The sequence below is a fragment of the Cucurbita pepo genome, chromosome LG04, assembly GCF_002806865.2.
Source record: "Cucurbita pepo subsp. pepo cultivar mu-cu-16 chromosome LG04, ASM280686v2, whole genome shotgun sequence".
Classification (NCBI taxonomy): domain Eukaryota; kingdom Viridiplantae; phylum Streptophyta; class Magnoliopsida; order Cucurbitales; family Cucurbitaceae; genus Cucurbita; species Cucurbita pepo.
Window position 1 is genome coordinate 4,553,256 of NC_036641.1, and position 21,040 is coordinate 4,574,295.

General features: G+C 38.8%; 2 protein-coding genes and 1 long non-coding RNA gene across 6 annotated transcripts; 2 read left to right on the forward strand and 1 right to left on the reverse strand.

Moving 5' to 3' along the window:
- Window positions 1-8,881: 8,881 nt before the first annotated feature.
- Window positions 8,882-12,876, forward strand: LOC111793963 (beta-xylosidase/alpha-L-arabinofuranosidase 2-like). Of its 2 annotated transcripts, XM_023676055.1 has the most exons (7): window positions 8,883-9,483; window positions 10,227-10,514; window positions 10,610-10,779; window positions 10,946-11,043; window positions 11,152-11,502; window positions 11,602-12,012; window positions 12,141-12,876. In XM_023676055.1, the coding sequence occupies exons 1-7, from the start codon at window positions 9,031-9,033 to the stop codon at window positions 12,710-12,712; spliced, it is 2,343 nt and encodes a 780-aa protein (XP_023531823.1). In that variant the 5' UTR covers window positions 8,883-9,030; the 3' UTR covers window positions 12,713-12,876. The 2 variants fall into 2 exon arrangements, with proteins under 2 accessions (XP_023531824.1, XP_023531823.1); XM_023676056.1 differs by lacking the exon at window positions 10,946-11,043 and having other exon boundaries at window positions 8,882-9,483; window positions 10,610-10,793; window positions 11,140-11,502.
- On the reverse strand, window positions 9,473-10,704 carry LOC111793964. The gene is made up of 3 exons (XR_002815001.1): window positions 10,580-10,704; window positions 10,280-10,477; window positions 9,473-9,590 (listed from the first exon to the last, which is right to left on the reverse strand). It is a non-coding gene; the product is annotated as an uncharacterized LOC111793964 (long non-coding RNA).
- A 1,371-nt stretch (window positions 12,877-14,247) lies between the features above and the next one.
- Window positions 14,248-18,149, forward strand: LOC111793576 (glycine-rich RNA-binding protein RZ1A-like). 3 transcript variants are annotated; one of them, XM_023675524.1, is made up of 4 exons: window positions 14,248-14,376; window positions 15,741-15,859; window positions 17,206-17,760; window positions 17,848-18,149. In XM_023675524.1, the coding sequence occupies exons 2-3, from the start codon at window positions 15,749-15,751 to the stop codon at window positions 17,734-17,736; spliced, it is 642 nt and encodes a 213-aa protein (XP_023531292.1). In that variant the 5' UTR covers window positions 14,248-14,376; window positions 15,741-15,748; the 3' UTR covers window positions 17,737-17,760; window positions 17,848-18,149. The 3 variants fall into 3 exon arrangements, with proteins under 3 accessions (XP_023531292.1, XP_023531291.1, XP_023531290.1); XM_023675523.1 differs by lacking the exon at window positions 14,248-14,376 and adding an exon at window positions 15,363-15,491; XM_023675522.1 differs by lacking the exons at window positions 14,248-14,376; window positions 15,741-15,859 and adding exons at window positions 16,351-16,479; window positions 16,729-16,847.
- Window positions 18,150-21,040: the final 2,891 nt, after the last annotated feature.

A 21,040-nucleotide genomic window follows, 5' to 3' on the forward strand; every position in this document is an offset into this window, starting at 1 on the left:
GCCACCCCTAAGATGATTAGAGATAGGTCCCTATTCATGATTGCATGTGTTTGCATTAGCATGGCCCCTATAGTGGGGTCACTTACTGAGTATTTCTTCGAAATACTCAGGCCGTGTGCCATATTGTTTTTCAGGTAAAGGCAAGGCTCCCATGTACGGTTGACGGTGGCATCGTGATCAGAGACTGTGGCGCGTGCATAGGATAGTTGCATATTTAAAATTCCTAGTCTTGGTTAGGATAGGGCGTTTGCATTTCATTCATTTATATTAATTAATTTGTAATCGTTTTATTTTGTCTTTTGAACTCCAGCATGATGTTTGAAACACGTAAGTCCGGCAGTGTTTTTCAATGTTTTAACGTATTCTGAAGTTTTAAATTTTTCCGCTAGTAAAGATGAGCATGCTTAGGTTTTTATTCTGCATTAGAGATGAGCATGAGACGTTAGTGGCGACTCTAGATATGTGGAAATTTAGGGTCGTTACACTCAACCCTTTCTACCTTCTCTTATTCAAGTGCATGTTGTTGATGGTCGAGGCGAGGGTGCTCGGAAGCTCAGTAGCCAAAGAAGAGTGTTGACTCGAGATTTTTGTCTTATCCTCATGTTTCTGTAGTTTGACACATTATTCACATCTTTTGTACCCCATCCTATTCGCTCCTTTAAGAATAAATTGAACATATGTGCATGTGTACACGTTTTTACATTGGAACGGATTGTAATGTTGAATGTTTTAAACATAGTCTGTTAGTCACATCCTGTCTTCCACAACCTCAAAAATCGATTTGTAACATCAATAGATCCTTCGATATTTTTGTATGATTTCAAGGAGTAAAATTCAAGTCCCGAATGATTTCATTATTTAGTAATCTCTCAATTGGTTACGTGACCTAAATGTTTATGCCACACGTTGATGGTTTAACAAATCAACCAAATTTAGTACCAATTCAGCATTAATAGAGTCGAGACCTTATCTTAAAAGGCTTTAAAAAATTGAAAGTCACTATCTTTACAAATAATGTGCAACTTATTTTTTGGTGCCTTAACCATTGAACTTCATGGATAAGCGTATTTTACTTGGAACAATTTTATGTTGGGTGACCTGAAAATTTTCTTAGTATGCCGCTTGCTAGAAGAATTTGTGGAAATATCAAAGTCATCAGGTGCCGACATCAAATGCTGAATCCTAGGTATAGGACGTTACAATTTATATAAATCATCAAAATGCTAAAAGCTCAGCATTCGGATCAGGATCGTTTCTCTTTAAGTTTGATCCATGGTCAGTATTGGCACCTGAAAGCCTCAGCATTCTACTTCTTGCTTCTAAGAGTGAAGATTATCTCTCAGACCAACACGAGTCCTTCAAACATGATTTGAACTCACTCAAATGCATCCTAGTAAAAATTTCAAGAGTCACCCAACGTAGAATTGATTCAAGCAAAATACACTTAATTATGAAGTTTTTATGATTGAGCCACCAAAAAGATGCACCTTATTGGTATGGGTAGTGAGCGGATATTGACAAGAATTGATTGAGTTTAAGTCTTTTTTAGTCATCTTATCCTCATGGTCGCTCTCATTCAAATGTGGTCTTGATTCATTCATGTACCCCTCTTTTACTCGGGTGTCACATTTAGCACTCACAATTTTTGCAAATGTGGACTTAGATATTGCTTACATAAACATTAAATTCCTCACTTTGCTAGCATTACTAAGTGCAACAGGTTACATCAAAATCCCAAATTTAGATTATTTTGAGCAATAAACGTAAACATATAATGCAAATCCCATAAAATTGAAGGATATAGTGCATATTGGTAGAACATTAAACAAACATTAAGCACACATTGAAGTTCTCCTCTAAGATATGCAACAATATACGACATTCATACATGATCGATGTTGGATTTAATTTCACATTGTTCGTAATTGAAATGTTCAAATTCGATATACTAGATATCTTTCGATATACGAAAAATATAATAGTTTGGGTGTTTAAAAAGTCTAATAACTCAAAAATCTGATCAACCCAACTAAATTTGAATAAATGACGTGAACCAGCCTAATCTAAATTTAATAAAGGTTATCTGGGTTGACAAAATTAAACCCGAACAATTGGGTTAGATTTAAAAAGAGTCTCAACCGGACCTGCCCAACCCAATTCAACTTTAACGCATTACACTCCATTAAACGCTACAATAATAGTCTAAAAAGCAAAGTTTGTGATAAAAGCAAGGGTAGGTGGGTAGCACTCATGAACAAGTATGAAAGAGTTTAAGAAATTGTTAAGTTTATAGGTGTGGAGNAAAGAGTTTAAGAAATTGTTAAGTTTATAGGTGTGGAGCAAATGATAGCTCTTTACAAAGAGATATTGAACATGTGTTGTGTTTGATATCATGAATGCTTTGTGGGGCTTTTAGAGACATATGAACATTTCAAAATGGATATCACTTACTAGTTTCATTGGAATATCTAACTCCCTTATTATCATTCCACCTAACTTCTCTTCTTTTGTATTGCACTTCACGCAATCGAGTCAAGTGCATGTGAATAAATGATGAGAGGGGAGGACTTGAACTTCTAATCGTGTAGCTGGTGATATGATATCTTACTCGATCGAGGGAGGTTCATGTCTATCTCAGAGAGTGCTAGCTCGATCAACAAGTCTAAGGGTGTGCGAACTCGCCTGGAAGACAGACACTTGCATGTGTGAGTCGTGTGTAGAGAAGTACTACACATTCAATTTATTCGGACTGAAAAGTCGCCTAAGAGAAAACAATTTTAAATGACATTTTTCGACCCAATGGTGAGATCATTTACTGAGTATTTCAAGTCTTGTGCAATTCTCATATTTCAGGTAAAGACAAGACACTCATGTACGGATGACGGCTGTGTTACGTTGAAGACCATAGAATTTGTGTTAGCTTTTAGGTTAGATCATCCTTCTTTGTTATTTATATTTCACATTAATTATTTTTCGTCGTTTTGTTTTAAGGCCTCTAGTAAACGATTCTCGTAGGTAGGCCAATGTGGGGTCTATTAACAACAATAAGAGTACCTGTAATCCGAGGAATGAAGCCGTTGAAGTTAATAATTTCTTTTCCAATGTTCGGCCCGTTACTTACATTTAACATGAGCAGAATTTAATCGAAAAATATAAATCAATACGACATGAAATTAAAATTTTTAAAGAACTAAACAAAAAAAAAGGTCTCTCTGCAACCCGAAAACCGTCGATAATAACGTGTCTTCTTCTTTCATTTTCATTTTTGAAACAAACGTCGAGACGTTAACAATTTAAAAAATTGTTGACATCATCATTTAATCATCAAACCCTTTTGGTTTCTTTAATTTTACCTTAAAAAATCTTTTATAATAATATTTCATGTCCCCAAATATAACATAAAGTTTCATAGCATATGTTATTTATTTAATCTATGTTTCTATATTTATAATTATCGATAACACCACAGTAGTTGTGTGACTCATTCTCTCAACAAAAGATTTAAATGTTGATGTGGACGGAATTATTAACATCTTAATATAGTTTACTTGCTTTAATTTTAAAAGTTAATGTCACCGAATATAGTTTAGACATGTCGGTACTAATGCTCTCTTTTCTTATTAATATTTTACACTTTTTTACGTCGAATACATTAATTTGTAACAGCTCGAGCTACTGCTAGCAGATATTGTCCATTTTGACCCGTTACGTATCACCATTGAGATTCTATATCGGTTGGAGAGAAAAACAAAACATTTCTTATAAAGGTGTGGAAATCTCTCCCTAGTAGACTTGTTTTAAAACTGTAAGGGTGAGAGCAATACGTAACGGGCCAAAATAAACAATATCTGTTAGCGATGAGCTTGAGATATTACGAATGGTATTAGAGTAAGGCGCCGGGCGGTGTGCCAGCGAGGACGTTTGCCCTCAAGGGAGGTGAAATGTGAGATCTCACGTCTATTGGAGAGGAGAATGAAACATTTCTCTTAAGAATGTGATTTTTTTTTTTTTTTAATGGATTTTTTAAGTTTAGAAACTCATCCGAAAAAATTGGAGTGTTAATAATTACTTTATAAAATAGTTTAAGGAATGCGGAAAGACTTCATTTAAATTCTATAAAATATAACCTTTTATCTTAAAACATAGTCATGGACTTATGTGTTTCGAAAATAACTTTTGAAAAACGACACAACAAGAGGCTAAATAAAATAAATAAACGTTTAAATTAAAAACATCCAATTCTAGCCTAACTCTAAGAAAATAAATACGACTACCCTATGCATGTGTCATAGTCTCGAGTTGCGATGCCTGTCATCAGCCGTACAGAAATGCATTACCTTAACCTGAAATAGTAGCACATGGCTTGAGTATTTAAAGAAATATCTTATTATTCGGGTTAAATGCAAGAACATGTTAATGCAATGACGGGACCTATCCTTTCGATTTAATTTCGTACGGTACTGTCCTAACGGGTAACTTAGATGTGTATCATATAATCTACACACAGCCCATACGTGCGAGTATGGATTCACCAATCAGTTCGCACACCGTTGGACCACTTTCCTTGTCAGGTGAGTATACTCATACTCCGAGAGCTCCTTAGGCCAGACACCCTTTAGAGCTAGTAACCGTCACGGCAGCATTATGTAAAACAAAATGATCGTACCCCTACCGGCAGCATTACTTAAAACACGTCTTATACAGAAAGATTTTCACGCCTTCATAAAGGGTGTTATGTTCTAATCGAGTTGTAAACAATTTTAGTGCTCATATCGATAATTTTGTCAGTCACTCAGTGTCTAATTGGATGTGGTTGCCGGAGAGCATAGTCCCAAACATCTGTTCTTAACAGCTCTGACATGAACCGACAGAAACAGCTTCCTATGAAAACCCAAATTTCCAAAGTCGCTGCCTTTTTTTGACTTTATCCACAGCTTACACTCCAATACTATTCCCAATCTCTATGCATAGATACATGATTTACCATTCTTAGAATTTATTTATTTTTAGTTCTAATGTTTAATTGAAAATATTTATGTTCATAATTGTTTATTTTTGTAGGAATCGAGCATTTGGAGTAGAGGAATAGTGATATTACGAGCAACAAGAAGAGAAATTGAAGCCTATAAGTTGAATGGGTGGCGTTGAGCGTTATTTGGAGTGTCTTAACGTTTGAAACATATAGAAAATGTAACGATCCAAGTCCACTACTAGCAAATATTGTCTACTTTCAAATTTCTCTTTCGGGGTTCCCCTCAAAGTTTTTAATACGCTTATAAAGGGTGTTTCGTTTTCCTCCCCAATCGTTGTGGGGATCTCACATTGACACACCACCTCATGTCTACTCGCAGAGGTTTCCACACTTGTAAAGGATGTTCCGTTCTTCTCCCTAATCGATGTGGGATCTCACAATCCACCCCCCAGAGTCCAACGTCTTCATAGGCATACTACCTCATGTCTACTCCCTTCGAGAAACAACCTTCTCGCTGGCACAACGTTCAGTGACCCTAATACCATTTGTAAGGACTCAGACCCGCCTCTAGCATATATTTGTTACATTTAGTTTACGAGTGAAAAAACTCTCTAAAACAAGGTATTTTTATTTTTTATTTCATTTGTAACCACGGTAAAAAATAATAATAATAATAATAAAAATAAAAAAATAAAAATAAAAATAAAATAAAGTAACCAACCACCTCTCATTTAATCTCTCAACTCCTTTCCTAAAATACCTTTATCATATGACAGGTGGCCAGTGGCCAGTGGCCGTCCCAGGTGTCATTTATGTTTTATGTTATATGATGATGTGATGATGTTATATGATGATGCGATGATGTTATACGATGACGTGATGATGTTAAAGGATGATGTGATGGTGTGATGATGTTATATGATAACGTGATGATGTTAAATGATGATGTGATGATGTTATATGATGACATAATGACGTTAAATGATGATGTGATATGTACATGATGTTGACATGATGATGATGCGATAACAAGATGATCTGCGACGTTTGATGATAAAATGACTTAATATGATGATGTTCCATATTAAGATGATGTGTATGTATTAAATGTCAGATGAGTTTTCAAAGACATAACCCTAGTTAATGTTAATGATGATGAATGCGTGTATGTTACCTAGAGTAATGTGTGAATGAGGTATAGGGTTGGGTCATAAAGATGATTTAAAGATGAAAATTATATGGACCTCATGCATTTTGTGTGTTCATATACATTGGGATACTTCCTCATTTATGATGATGAGTACGGAAGCGTACACTATGATGATGATGATCTGACACTAGGGGTCTGTTGACCTACGGACAACTACCTCGATTATGATGGGTCTAAGGGTGCAAACCACCTAGGGATCCACACTCGCACCTGTGAGTCGTATGTAGGGAAGTACTACACATCTAATTTTGTCCAGTCGGTTTTTAAATGATAGGTCTGCAGATCATCGGGTACATGTATTTGCATTCACTGGCCCCAATGGAGTCACTTACTAAGTATTTCTTAAATCACTTAAGTTGTATACAACTTCTATTTCAAGTACATCCATGTACGACTCATGACGACATCGCAATTCGAGACCATGACACATGCATAAGGTAGTTATACTTACTTTCTTAGCTTAAGCTAGAATAGGGTGTTTTTAATTTTAACGATTATTTATTTTATTGAGTATTTCGTCGTGTCATTTAAAAGATGTTTTCAAACACGTAAGTCCATGACAGTGTTTTAAGATTGAGTTTACGTTTATGAGGAAGTTTTAAATGTTTAATTTCGCATGAGTATAGATGACGACGACGATAACAACTCTAGATAAATAGAAATTTAGAGTCGTTACATCATTAACATTCGAGATTTGTCTCTAAATAAACCACATTAGTATGTGTTATTCTATATTAAAATTTCACTCGTTCAATTCTTCTGTGTAACACCTCATATCTAGGATTCAAACTAGGATTTGAAATTCAAATTCGATATCAGATGGCCCTGTCATTCACGTGCAATATTGTTTCATTAAATCCAACTCACGAACATTCTTATCAAATATATTAAATTTAATGACCCAATTCAATTCACGAACGTTCTTACCAAATATACTCGTTGAACAATGATATCTTAATGATATGTTAATTAATATCTAAGTTAAGTAAGATAAAAGAATTTTAGAATGAAATCTCGAATTGATTGGAATTTGAGCTTACTCTAGCATAACTAGGGAGATTATTTATTAATCTTATAGCTATGCTTGTGAATCAATGGGCTAATTGTAGCATGGGAACCCATAACAAGATAAAAAACAAATAATGTTTCCCTAAGGCAACTTCACAAGTCAAATAACCATTATGAACAATTAACCTAAGAGGTCAAATGCCTATCTCGGTGGGACACTACTCTTTTCGGACTCAATGCCTATCTCGGTGGAGCGATAAATCTGTTAAAAGATAACATAAGTGTTCTAAGATGAGCTCAATGAGAACAGAAATCTCGTGTAGAACAAAAGGGTAAAAGCTCGTTTGATTCTGATGTCCAGTATGAATACGAACCCTGAAACTGTGGCTTATGGATCGTTTAGACCTTCAAATTCTTTAAAAAAGTGCTTAATTCTTGTTCTTAATGCTTTTAGAAGGGTAAAGTAATTATGTAAATAAAGTAAAATTTTAAAACAAAAGTCATGGAGTTGTAGGGTACCCCACGGCCACCCTCTCAATTTTGTTCCATTAAATTAGATTCCCACTTCAATTCCTTTTTCCCAAACAACCAATCCCAATCCAAAATAAATCAACTTTTGCTTTTCATTTTCTTTTCCATTTCTTTCCCAAAATTACATTCTAGTCCCTATGGCTCGGGTTTGGCTCGGGCTTAGCTCGTTCCATCTCTATGTCACATTTAAAGAAGACTTATCCTCGTATGTTAAAAGATAAAGTAATAACGTTTCTGTGATGTCAAACATTGGTTGAGGGGGAGAACAAACCACCCTTCGTAAGGGTGTGGAAACCTTCCCCTAACAGACGCGTTTTAAACCTTTAAGGGGAAGCCCGAAAGGAAAAGCCCAAAGAGGACAATATTTGCTAGTGGTGGATCTGGGTCGTTACAAATGATATTAGAGCCAGACACCGGACGATGTGCCAGCCTTCTCGCTGTTCTCCGAATGGGGGTAGACACGAGGCGGTGTGCCAGTAAGGACGCTGGACCCCAATGGAGGGTGGATTTAGGGGCGGTCCCACATTGATTGAAGGAAGGAAAGAGTGCCAACGACGCTGAGCCCCGAAGGGGGGTAGATTGGGAACCACCCATTTACAAGGGTGTGGAAACCTTCCCCTACCAGACGCATTTTAAAGCCTTGAGGGGAAGCCAGGGAAAGCCCAAAGAAGACAAGCATTTTAAAGCTTGAGGGGAAGCCAGGGAAAGCCCAAAGAAGACAAGCATTTTAAAGCCTTGAGGGGAAGCCAGGGAAAGCCCAAAGAAGACAAGCATTTTAAAGCCTTGAGGGGAAGCCAGGGAAAGCCCAAAGAAGACAAGCATTTTAAAGCCTTGAGGGGAAGCCAGGGAAAGCCCAAAGAAGACAAGCATTTTAAAGCCTTGAGGGGAAGCCAGGGAAAGCCCAAAGAAGACAAGCATTTTAAAGCCTTGAGGGGAAGCCAGGGAAAGCCCAAAGAAGACAAGCATTTTAAAGCCTTGAGGGGAAGCCAGGGAAAGCCCAAAGAAGACAATATCTGCTAGCAGTGGATCTGGGTCGTTACAGTTTCAGAATCCGGGCTATGTCTTAAAGAGTTTATATGAACATAACTCTATGATGATGACATCGATCTTACGTAAACTACATAATTTAACTAATTTAAATATTTTTTTTTTCCTTCCAAATTATCCATCATGGGTAGCCAAGAAACAACGTGCTTTGGTTTTGGGCTTACGTAATTCCATCATCTCTTTCACTATAAAACAATGTTCATTGCATGAGCATTACAATATACCCTTTTGTTCACTCTTCCATTAGAGCTCTCTTATTTCCATGGCGGCCAAAATCCAGCTCGCCATGGCTTTCCAAAACAGAGCACCAAAGGTCTCTGTTTTCACATTCTCCTTCTTCTTTTTTCTTCTGTCTCTCTGTTTCTCCCGGAGCTCCGGCCAGCAGGGAACGCCGTTTGCCTGTGATACTGAGAACAATCCGGCTGTGGCGGGGTTCGGCTTCTGCAATTCGTCGCTCGGGTTTGAGGCTCGAGTTGAGGATTTGGTGAAGCGGCTTACATTGACGGAGAAGATCGGGTTTCTAGTCAGCAAGGCTGGGAGTGTGACCCGACTGGGGATTCCAAAGTACGAATGGTGGTCGGAGGCTTTGCACGGTGTCTCTAGAGTCGGTCAGGGGACAAGTTTTTCAACTGTGGTTCCTGGCGCCACCAGCTTCCCTCAGGTCATCTTGACAGCAGCATCCTTCAATGCTACTCTGTTTGAAACCATTGGAAAGGTAATTCAAGCAATGCTCCTCTGTTTCTCTCTGTCTCTCTAACTCTGCTTCTGGACAATGTGGGTAGCAGAAATGCTTTAATCAAGCCAAAACAATCTGTTTTTAACCTGCAAAATGTGTTTTTGAGCATAGCATATAGAACTTGGAATTGTGACTCAGTGAGTTGAGTGCAGAACTCGGAGCTAATATAAGAAGATCCATGAAAATCAAAGGTTTTTTCAGATTTCAAGATGATCATAAACCCCATTCTCCTGCAAGGGTATCAGCATTTTTTTCAGAAGAAAAAGAATCTAATATTTTTCTAGATTATTTCCACCACATTTTCTGTCAGAAAAAGTAGATATTAGATTACCTTCAACAGCTGCTACTAGGCATGTTATGTGGAGGTAGGTGAAAGATAGTTCAGAAATCTCTTGGCTTAAAGAGGAGAGAGAAAGAGATTGAAAAACTTGCATAAAAAGCTAAATTATCCAATAATTGCTAGCAAAAGAAAATGGTGGTTGTTGACCTACTGGAGTTTTGTACACAAATTCAAGTGTTTTTCAAAACTTTGTGATGGTTCCAGCTCAAAAGGAAGATTTTGATTCAGACATTGGAAACTGCCGACAGCTGACATTCTTTTTTCCAGGATAATCTAAATTTTTTTCTAAAAAAATAAGCAAATACTCATCAAGAATGAAGAACACAAGAGTGGAGATTAGATATAATTGAAATGAAAGACATTCTACTTGTTAATTGTGCAGGTAGTTTCAACGGAGGCAAGAGCTATGTACAATGCAGGATTAGCAGGACTCACCTTTTGGTCGCCCAATGTTAACATTTTCAGAGACCCCAGATGGGGCAGAGGCCAAGAGACTCCTGGGGAGGACCCTTTGCTCTCCAGCAAGTATGCTGTCAGCTATGTCCGAGGCCTGCAGCAGCGGGAGGATGGCAATCCCGACCACCTTAAAGTCGCCGCCTGCTGCAAACACTACACTGCCTATGATTTGGATAACTGGAAAGGCACAGATCGTTTTCACTTCAATGCTGTGGTAAATAAAAGATCACTTTCACTATCAATGCTTTGAGTTTGTCAATGGGGTTTTTTTCTTTTTACCTGAAGGTTGTCTTTGTCTTTTGATTGAAGGTGTCCCCGCAAGATTTGGAGGACACGTTTCAGCCACCGTTCAAGAGCTGTGTGATCGATGGCAATGTGGCCAGTGTCATGTGTTCTTACAATCAAGTTAATGGCAAGCCAACTTGTGCTGATCCAGACCTCCTTGCTGGGGTAATCCGCGGCCAGTGGAAATTGAATGGGTATGTTTCTTTCTTTCTTTCCTTTGCCCTGAGTATCAGAACAAAGATGAACTCGTTACACATGGGTAGCTTACAAATTGAGCTAGATAGAATAAGGAAACCACTTAATGGAAGACTAAATTTGTAGTTTTGGCTAATATGTTCCACTAACATAAGATAATTGCAGATACATAGTTTCAGATTGTGATTCAGTAGAAGTTCTTTACGTCAAACAACACTATACCAAGACGCCCGAGGAGGCTGCAGCGATATCTATATCGGCAGGTAAATCATTTGCTACAATTAGTTTCAGGAAGAACTTTGTCAATTCCAGTGTTCTCATGTATTATACTTGAAAGAGAATGATTCAATGAGATTGGATTTACCTAACAGGGTTGGATCTTGACTGTGGCAACTTTCTTGGGGGACATACCGAAGCAGCGGTTACGGCAGGCCTGGTGAATGAGACGGCCATTGATAGGGCGGTTTCTAACAATGCTATGACATTGATGCGGTTAGGCTTCTTTGATGGCAATCCCAGCAAGCAGCTTTATGGAAAGCTTGGTCCAAACGATGTTTGCACACCAGAGAATCAGGAGTTGGCTCGAGAGGCTGCAAGACAAGGCATAGTTTTGCTTAAGAACAGCCCAAAATCTCTGCCCTTATCTCCCTCTGCAATTAAATCATTGGCAGTAATTGGCCCCAATGCAAATGTCACAGACACCATGATTGGAAACTACGCAGGTAAACTTTTTTCTGAAATTTCGTCTTCGAATCTAGTCGCTAACTTGCTCTGCTCGTCAAAAAACGAAACCATGTTCTGACTTAGCTATCATTTTGCAGGCATACCGTGCAAATATACAACACCATTACAAGGCCTATCAGCCATAGTATCCACCTCATATCAGCCTGGCTGCATCGATGTGGCTTGCGTCTCTGCCCAGCTAGATGAAGCAAAGAAGATAGCAGCATCAGCAGATGCCACAGTTCTCGTAGTAGGAACAAATCAATCGATTGAAGCCGAGGGTCGAGACAGAGTCGACCTGAATCTTCCAGGACAGCAGGCACTTCTAATCACAGAAGTGGCAAAAGCATCAAAAGGACCTGTGATTCTTGTCATAATGACTGGTGGAGGCATGGATGTAACATTTGCCAAAAACGATGACAAAATTACAAGCATCTTATGGGTTGGTTTCCCTGGCGAAGCTGGGGGTGCTGCCATAGCCGATGTAATTTTTGGGTCCTTCAATCCAAGTAAGTTTCTCTACTTCTCCAACCATAGAATTCACTTTATTTCAACTAACTACCATGAAAACAATTAAACTACTGTACTTAAGAAGAACAAAATTTTCAAAAACTCATTGAGGCATTTCATCGAACAGGTGGTAGACTACCCATGACCTGGTACCCACAATCATACGTAGAGAAGGTCCCAATGACAGACATGAGAATGAGACCAGATGCATCTACTGGATATCCAGGAAGAACATACAGATTCTACAAAGGAGAAACAGTATACTCCTTTGGGGACGGATTGAGTTACACAGATTTCAAACATCACCTTGTACAAGCCCCAGAGATGGTATCGATCCCCTTGGAAGAAGGCCACATTTGCCGCTCCTCAAAATGCTATTCGCTAGACGTTGTCCAAGAGAGCTGCCAAAACCTAGGATTCGAGGTTCATCTAAGAGTGAAGAATCTCGGACAGAGATCAGGAAGTCACACAGTTTTTCTGTATTCATCACCGCCATCGGTACACAATTCACCTCAGAAACACCTTCTGGGCTTCGAAAAGGTATCTCTCGAAGCCGGCGGAGAAACGGTGGCTCAATTCAAAGTGGACGTATGTAAGGATTTGAGTGTAGCCGACGAAACCGGAAGCCGGAAAGTTGCATTGGGTCTTCATGTTCTTCATGTAGGAACATTGAAACACTCGTTGAACATCGGGGTTTGAATCGGAAGTGCCGTTCAGCTCTTCCACCGCCGCCGCTCCCGGTGGATGATGCTGAATCGTTGCTGTTATGCATTATGGTAGGAGGGGAAATCAAAATTGTAAAATAAATTGAGAGTTGTAAGAATTTTCTCAATTCTTATTTAAAAATACACAGAATTAGTCTCCGCGATAATACTTTTAAAATTTTAAAGATTATTTCTTATTGTTAATATATAAATGAAACGTTTAATTATTCGTTAATACCTTTTTAAATTTTATAAATAAAATTTAAGAGTATTTTTTTAACTCGATCATGCCGTTGAGAACCGGCTCACATGTCGTTCATAATATTGAGACATCCCAGATATCCATTTATCTAGATTTTATCGAGGCATGGGACCCTCTGGGTGTCCATGTTATGTCATTTATGGACTCTATACCAAATAACGGGTGTATGATCCAACCTCCGACACATGAGTTGGGGCGCAATGTTGGCACACCTGTTCCGTCTGATATCGTACTTGAAAGATTCATTTCAAAGGAAGTCACCTGAGACATTCGTCTCGTAGCGCTCGCTCTCACTATGACACATGTATGTGTCACAAGGTAACTCGCTTAGGCCATAGAGCTTAAGGGTGGTGGAGAACTGACTATACCTACGCTACATTTTGAGGCATTTTCAAACTAGCAAGTGTAGATATGATTTTGGCAAACGGTCATATGGTGTTGTGGAGCGTCCTAAGTTTTCGAAAAGTGGTTAGTTCAGGCCAAACAAAGAACATTCTTTCTGTGCCCCCTAACAAAAAAAAAACAAAAAAAGTATGGTCTTTCTGAGAAGAAACCCGACGGAAGACATGGGAAATCAGAGAACGGGGACATAGAGAGCAATATGCTAGCGTTCCATTTGAGGATCGGGTCCTCGCATCAGATTTTCTTCCGAAAGGCAGAATATGGTACATATATGATTGAAGAACTAGGTGACGAACCAAACAACCATCGTTAGGTCTTGAATTCTGCGTCCAATATTCAATTAACACCAAATTTGGCGAGTTTTCGTATTTCATATGGATGGACTTGACTCCAAAATCGCATACCCAAATTTGCTTTGAAACCCCGACTTTTGAGGCTAAGGCTCGGGGCCCTACCCAACCCTTCAGCAAGCCTATCTTTGACACTCTTGTCTACTCATTACCTCCTTTTTTAACCTATGTCTCGACTTGGCTTCAATGTACACCTTATATGGTGTGTTCGATGATGCACCATCCTCCTCGGTCCTCACGTGGGCGGTTGGTTGGTTGGGCGTCACTTGGTGTCGCTACCTTGTCATGAGTGCACGTGAAGGTCACAACCTACTCTTCATACCTACTCGATCTTTGCGAACTTTTCGCCCAGTAGAGAGTCCATTAAAACGTTTATAAAAACTTGAATATGGGCCGAGTCCATAAAAGTTTATGAATATGGGCCGAGTCCATAAAAGTTTATGAATATGGGCCGAGTCCACTAAAACGACCCACTGTGACGATTAATAAATCACTGCACCTGCGGAGGTCTTCAATTTGTTGACTGGCTCTTTGCCCTACAACCAGTTTAACCATCCCACCATCACTACCGCCTTTGGTTTCTCTCGAAAGTGAATCGAGTTCTAGGGCTTTCGTTCTTCGGAAATTGTTAGCTCAATTTTGCTGGTAACATTTTTTTCCTTCTCTCTGTTTACGTTTAATGATTTTGTTAATTCAATATGCTCGGGAAAAGTATTGAATTTATACATGTTTAATTCCGTAATCGGCTGAATTTTGGTATTTTGATTCTTCCGATCGAGAAAGTTCTTTAGTGTTTTCTTCTGTTGAGTTAATTGCGTTTTCTTTTAATTTTCTTGATGCTGGATTTCCTCGAATTATTCGCACTCTTTTTCATNCAAAAAAAAAACAAAAAAAGTATGGTCTTTCTGAGAAGAAACCCGACGGAAGACATGGGAAATCAGAGAACGGGGACATAGAGAGCAATATGCTAGCGTTCCATTTGAGGATCGGGTCCTCGCATCAGATTTTCTTCCGAAAGGCAGAATATGGTACATATATGATTGAAGAACTAGGTGACGAACCAAACAACCATCGTTAGGTCTTGAATTCTGCGTCCAATATTCAATTAACACCAAATTTGGCGAGTTTTCGTATTTCATATGGATGGACTTGACTCCAAAATCGCATACCCAAATTTGCTTTGAAACCCCGACTTTTGAGGCTAAGGCTCGGGGCCCTACCCAACCCTTCAGCAAGCCTATCTTTGACACTCTTGTCTACTCATTACCTCCTTTTTTAACCTATGTCTCGACTTGGCTTCAATGTACACCTTATATGGTGTGTTCGATGATGCACCATCCTCCTCGGTCCTCACGTGGGCGGTTGGTTGGTTGGGCGTCACTTGGTGTCGCTACCTTGTCATGAGTGCACGTGAAGGTCACAACCTACTCTTCATACCTACTCGATCTTTGCGAACTTTTCGCCCAGTAGAGAGTCCATTAAAACGTTTATAAAAACTTGAATATGGGCCGAGTCCATAAAAGTTTATGAATATGGGCCGAGTCCATAAAAGTTTATGAATATGGGCCGAGTCCACTAAAACGACCCACTGTGACGATTAATAAATCACTGCACCTGCGGAGGTCTTCAATTTGTTGACTGGCTCTTTGCCCTACAACCAGTTTAACCATCCCACCATCACTACCGCCTTTGGTTTCTCTCGAAAGTGAATCGAGTTCTAGGGCTTTCGTTCTTCGGAAATTGTTAGCTCAATTTTGCTGGTAACATTTTTTTCCTTCTCTCTGTTTACGTTTAATGATTTTGTTAATTCAATATGCTCGGGAAAAGTATTGAATTTATACATGTTTAATTCCGTAATCGGCTGAATTTTGGTATTTTGATTCTTCCGATCGAGAAAGTTCTTTAGTGTTTTCTTCTGTTGAGTTAATTGCGTTTTCTTTTAATTTTCTTGATGCTGGATTTCCTCGAATTATTCGCACTCTTTTTCATTATGTGGTTCTTCGATGTAGCTCGTGTAATGGCTGAAGAGGGGGAGTATCGGTGCTTTATTGGCGGCCTTTCTTGGTCAACTAGTGACAGAGGTCTTAAAGAAGCATTCGAAAAGTTTGGCCATCTTCAAGAGGCCAAGGTATCTGATTTCTCTTTTTCCCTATTTTAGCTGATTATAGTCTAAATTCTTGCTGNTGAGGCTAAGGCTCGGGGCCCTACCCAACCCTTCAGCAAGCCTATCTTTGACACTCTTGTCTACTCATTACCTCCTTTTTTAACCTATGTCTCGACTTGGCTTCAATGTACACCTTATATGGTGTGTTCGATGATGCACCATCCTCCTCGGTCCTCACGTGGGCGGTTGGTTGGTTGGGCGTCACTTGGTGTCGCTACCTTGTCATGAGTGCACGTGAAGGTCACAACCTACTCTTCATACCTACTCGATCTTTGCGAACTTTTCGCCCAGTAGAGAGTCCATTAAAACGTTTATAAAAACTTGAATATGGGCCGAGTCCATAAAAGTTTATGAATATGGGCCGAGTCCATAAAAGTTTATGAATATGGGCCGAGTCCACTAAAACGACCCACTGTGACGATTAATAAATCACTGCACCTGCGGAGGTCTTCAATTTGTTGACTGGCTCTTTGCCCTACAACCAGTTTAACCATCCCACCATCACTACCGCCTTTGGTTTCTCTCGAAAGTGAATCGAGTTCTAGGGCTTTCGTTCTTCGGAAATTGTTAGCTCAATTTTGCTGGTAACATTTTTTTCCTTCTCTCTGTTTACGTTTAATGATTTTGTTAATTCAATATGCTCGGGAAAAGTATTGAATTTATACATGTTTAATTCCGTAATCGGCTGAATTTTGGTATTTTGATTCTTCCGATCGAGAAAGTTCTTTAGTGTTTTCTTCTGTTGAGTTAATTGCGTTTTCTTTTAATTTTCTTGATGCTGGATTTCCTCGAATTATTCGCACTCTTTTTCATTATGTGGTTCTTCGATGTAGCTCGTGTAATGGCTGAAGAGGGGGAGTATCGGTGCTTTATTGGCGGCCTTTCTTGGTCAACTAGTGACAGAGGTCTTAAAGAAGCATTCGAAAAGTTTGGCCATCTTCAAGAGGCCAAGGTATCTGATTTCTCTTTTTCCCTATTTTAGCTGATTATAGTCTAAATTCTTGCTGCTGTATTACGGTTCTTTTTCTTTTTTTTGTTTAATTTTGGAATGGATGTTGCTTGATCATTGGGTCTTCCTATTTTTTCATATCTTCCTTGAAATGAAATGGTGAAAAGAACTCCTTGAGTTATGATTCTTCTATACACATTTAATGGCTATTGATTAATGTTTAAAAATAGAAATGTGAGAAATGTGAGGTTGGTGCTTGTTGCATTTGATGATAATGGATGATACCGTAAGGTCTCTGCTGCTTAAGGATGTTCCATAGTCACCCTTAGCATTTTTTGATGATGCATCATCTGTTTCGCAGGTAGTTGTTGACAAGTTTTCTGGACGTTCCCGTGGTTTTGGTTTTGTTACTTTTGATGAGAAGAAAGCTATGGATGAGGCAATCAAAGCCATGAATGGAATGGATTTAGATGGCCGGGCTATTACAGTTGATAAGGCTCAGCCTAACCAAGGTTCAGGTAGAGACAACGATGGTGATCGTCCACGTGGTCGTGACAATGATCGTGATCGAAATCGAGATTTTGGTGGTGGGCGTGGATCTAACAGTAGAGATTGCTTTAAATGTGGGAAGCCAGGGCATTTTGCCCGGGAATGTCCCAGTGAAGGCGGTAGAGGAGGTAGGTATGGAGGAAGGGATGACAAATATAGTGGTGGTGGCGGCGGCGGCGGTGGTGGCAGTGGTCGTTATGGACCAGATCGAAATGGAGATAGATCTGGTGGGCGCAATAGGGATACTGGTGATCGAGGAGGTTCGGGAAGTGATCGATACAGTCGCGACCGCTCTGGGCCATATGAACGACGGAGTTCAGGTTCTGGTGGCTTTCGTTCTTGATAGAATCGTGTCTTCTCTGTTAAGGTGTGTAATTCATCTTAACTCGACTGGTTGGATTCATTATGGCTGCCTTATACTGATGACTTGAATTTATGTCCACATTAAATGCAGCTTACATGGAGGGATCTTGCTGTTATGTCTTGCAGAGTGTTCATGTTTCTTTCAACAGGTTGTCTATGTTACAGTTCAGATATCTGAAGTGCAGAACTTGGCGTTAGTATTGAGACATTTGTGTTCCTATGTGATGAATTTGGTATCTTGGTACAATGGTGTCTAATGTGTTCTTGACATATTCATTCAAATCGGGTTTTATGGTCTTTGAATGCCAATGTAGCTGCTGGATTACTTATCACAGGGAAATTGCAATAACTGCTAAAAATTTCTATTAAAGTACAACTAGGCCTGGTTTTTTATCTGGATGGGTATTGAAAGGATCGGGTTTTTGATAAGCTGCGACTAGTGATCTGTGTCCCGACCCGGAAAGTTGGAAGTGAAATCTCCATTTCAGGACGTTCTTCCCATTGTCTTGGAGGAATTTACAGGTAATTACTCTTCTTTCTGGTGCCTTCTACTAGTATGATGACCTATCTATCTATCACCTGTTGTGTTATATTGATTGTGTAAACTTTTTGGCAGCATTGTTCCTTTTTATGATCTTTTTGGGTGCATAATACCGTTTCTTGTTAACTTAAAACATACCAAAGCCTTTGGGATGCTCAAGCAATTTTGCAAATTAAATCATTTAATCTACAAATACGTCCTGCTGGCTTATGGTCGAGTGGTCTCGTACACGCTAAAACGCTCGGCAAGTTGTTTGGAAGCTCTTGAGAGTTCAGCAACTGCTGCCCTATCTTTTCCACTTGTGATTCCTATTTCCAGTCTGCTCTTGTTGGGGGAGTCTTTTGGTGTTCTTGCTTTGTCTCCGGATCTGCTTGTGTTCTTGGTTTTGTTTGCGGAGATTGATTCAGATGTTTGGTGTTTCTATCATGATCATCATCGTCCCTTTCACCTTCTCTGCTTGTTGGATGATCAGTCTGGTTCCTTGTCCTTAGAGGATTCTTTCTGTTCTTTTCCTTGTCTGTTATACAATTAAAGGAAACCATCTCGTGTCGACTCTCCCCCGTTTGCTATACCATGTGGAAAGTGTTATAGGTGTGACCGAGGAAGCTAAATAGCGTCCCGACACGACCCCGACTCCAACCCCGACAACAAATGTTTACAGATTATATTTCAAACTCCTTTGGCTTTTTTGCTTTTTTTTTTCATGATTTCTTGCCCATGGTTGCTTTCTTGTATCAATTGTCATATAGGATGGTTTTTATTTTTATTTTTGTTCATTTATACATTTTTTTTTCTCCATACATGAGACATTTGCGATTGTTTTGTTGTTACCTAAATCTTCGTAGATTGTTTTGTTGTTACCTAAATCTTCGTATTTCATTTGTTTCTAAGTTCGACAGTTAAAATATAAAAAATTTCACGGGTTTAATTGAAATAACCCATAAACTGAAATATTATGTTCGATCATTCGGCTTTGTTTACTGTGTTTGAAGGATTGAATGAATAAGGTAAATAGGGTCAGGCAAGGTCATATTGGTGAATGAGCGAAGCCGGCCGGTCTCTGATCCTACTTCTGGAACTCTTAAGGACCAAGAATTCTCAAATTCTATCCAACATAGGGGTAAAACATTAAAAGACCTTTTTCCCTAATAGCGGGAGCTGAAAGAAAAGTGTGGTAACTGACTACTGATCTTGGTGTTGGATGAGATTCTATAGGATAAGGGTTAAGACACTAATTGATGTCTTATTTAAGAGTTCGCTCCATTCATGTTGTATGCATCCCCAATAGAATAGGAAGGAGGTATTTTGCAGTTATTCTCTTGGGTATTTGAAGTGATTAGGAGGGAGAAAGGCCAGATCCGTCTTTTATTCCCTAACGAAAGAGGAAGCTCAGTCAATTTGCAAGCTCAATCTCTTTAGTAGTGCTCAGCCTAAATTCCAATTCCATAGTCACTGACGGAAGTCATTTACCGGAAACTGTCATTCTTTACTCAGAAGGATCTGATGACTTTTCTTACGCCTAGAAGATCTGCTTCAGTCAGGAGCGTTTATTAGAATGTTGGGCGTTTTTATGAAATGGCAATGGGTAATATTAAAATTTTTTATATGACATTTTAATAATTGTTATAAATGAAATGTTTAAAATTTTATTTTATTTGTTTTAAAATAACTGTGAAATGCTAAAGGGTAGTATTGAAATAATGGGATGAAAAGTAAAAATATTTTAATTTAGTTATTTAAAAATAGCCATGTTAGATTTAGAAAATGATAATAATAAAAAAAGAATATTTAAATAAACGGTCAAATTAGAAGTCAATATAGGGGGTATTTTTTTTAAAATATTTTAATTATTTTAGTGGAAAATAATAGGCAAATATTTATATAATCAAAACTATATATATATATATATATAAATATTATATATATAACCTACACCNGAAAGAGGCCTGAGAAGCATTCTACCGGCCAAGGTCAAAGAAGCTAATTCTGATTGAAGAAAATAGTGTAAGCCAACTCATCAAGGGAAAGGGGCACTAATGGAAGAGTCAAATGCCTCGATTTTATATATATATCCGGAACGGAAAGACATTGCATTGGAGACGGACGATTGACAGGACCGAAGCAAAAAGCCCACATACATGTACCAAGGGTTGTCAAAGCATAGTGCCTACTCAAGGTATATACACTGCTCTAAGATTAGGTAGGAGTCGATTTCCGAAACATAAGAGCTTGGAGACTGACCTAGCTGCAACAGATATTGTTCAGGTCTTACCTGAGAGAGAATATTGTAACGGCACTGGTTGAACCTGCTGTTTAGCCTGAGGCTCTTTGAAGTTGTTGCGGTTGAAGTGGAGTCTGCTCCGAATGGGTCTACTTTTCTTTCTAATCGGGATAGCAGGGTTGAAGCCCTTTGTTAGAACTGCAAAATTCATGTATTTATGTGGATGAGATTAACTTATTGGGGAGGGAAAGAAAAGCAAGCTACTCGCATCCTTTTTTCTATTTTGACCACTAATATATATATATATATCGTAAAACTTGATCGTTGCCCACAAAGATTTCGAAAAACATGAACAGGTACTCGATCTTTTTTTAGCACGTGCTTCAAACGTCCCGGTTTGGGGTTTCTAAATTAGGGTTTCGATTTTAAGCCATTTTTGCTCTTTTATACTCTCAGTTTCTTCGATGATAATTTATTTTAAATATTGAAAGCTACGTTGTATAAATTACACCGATGATGGAT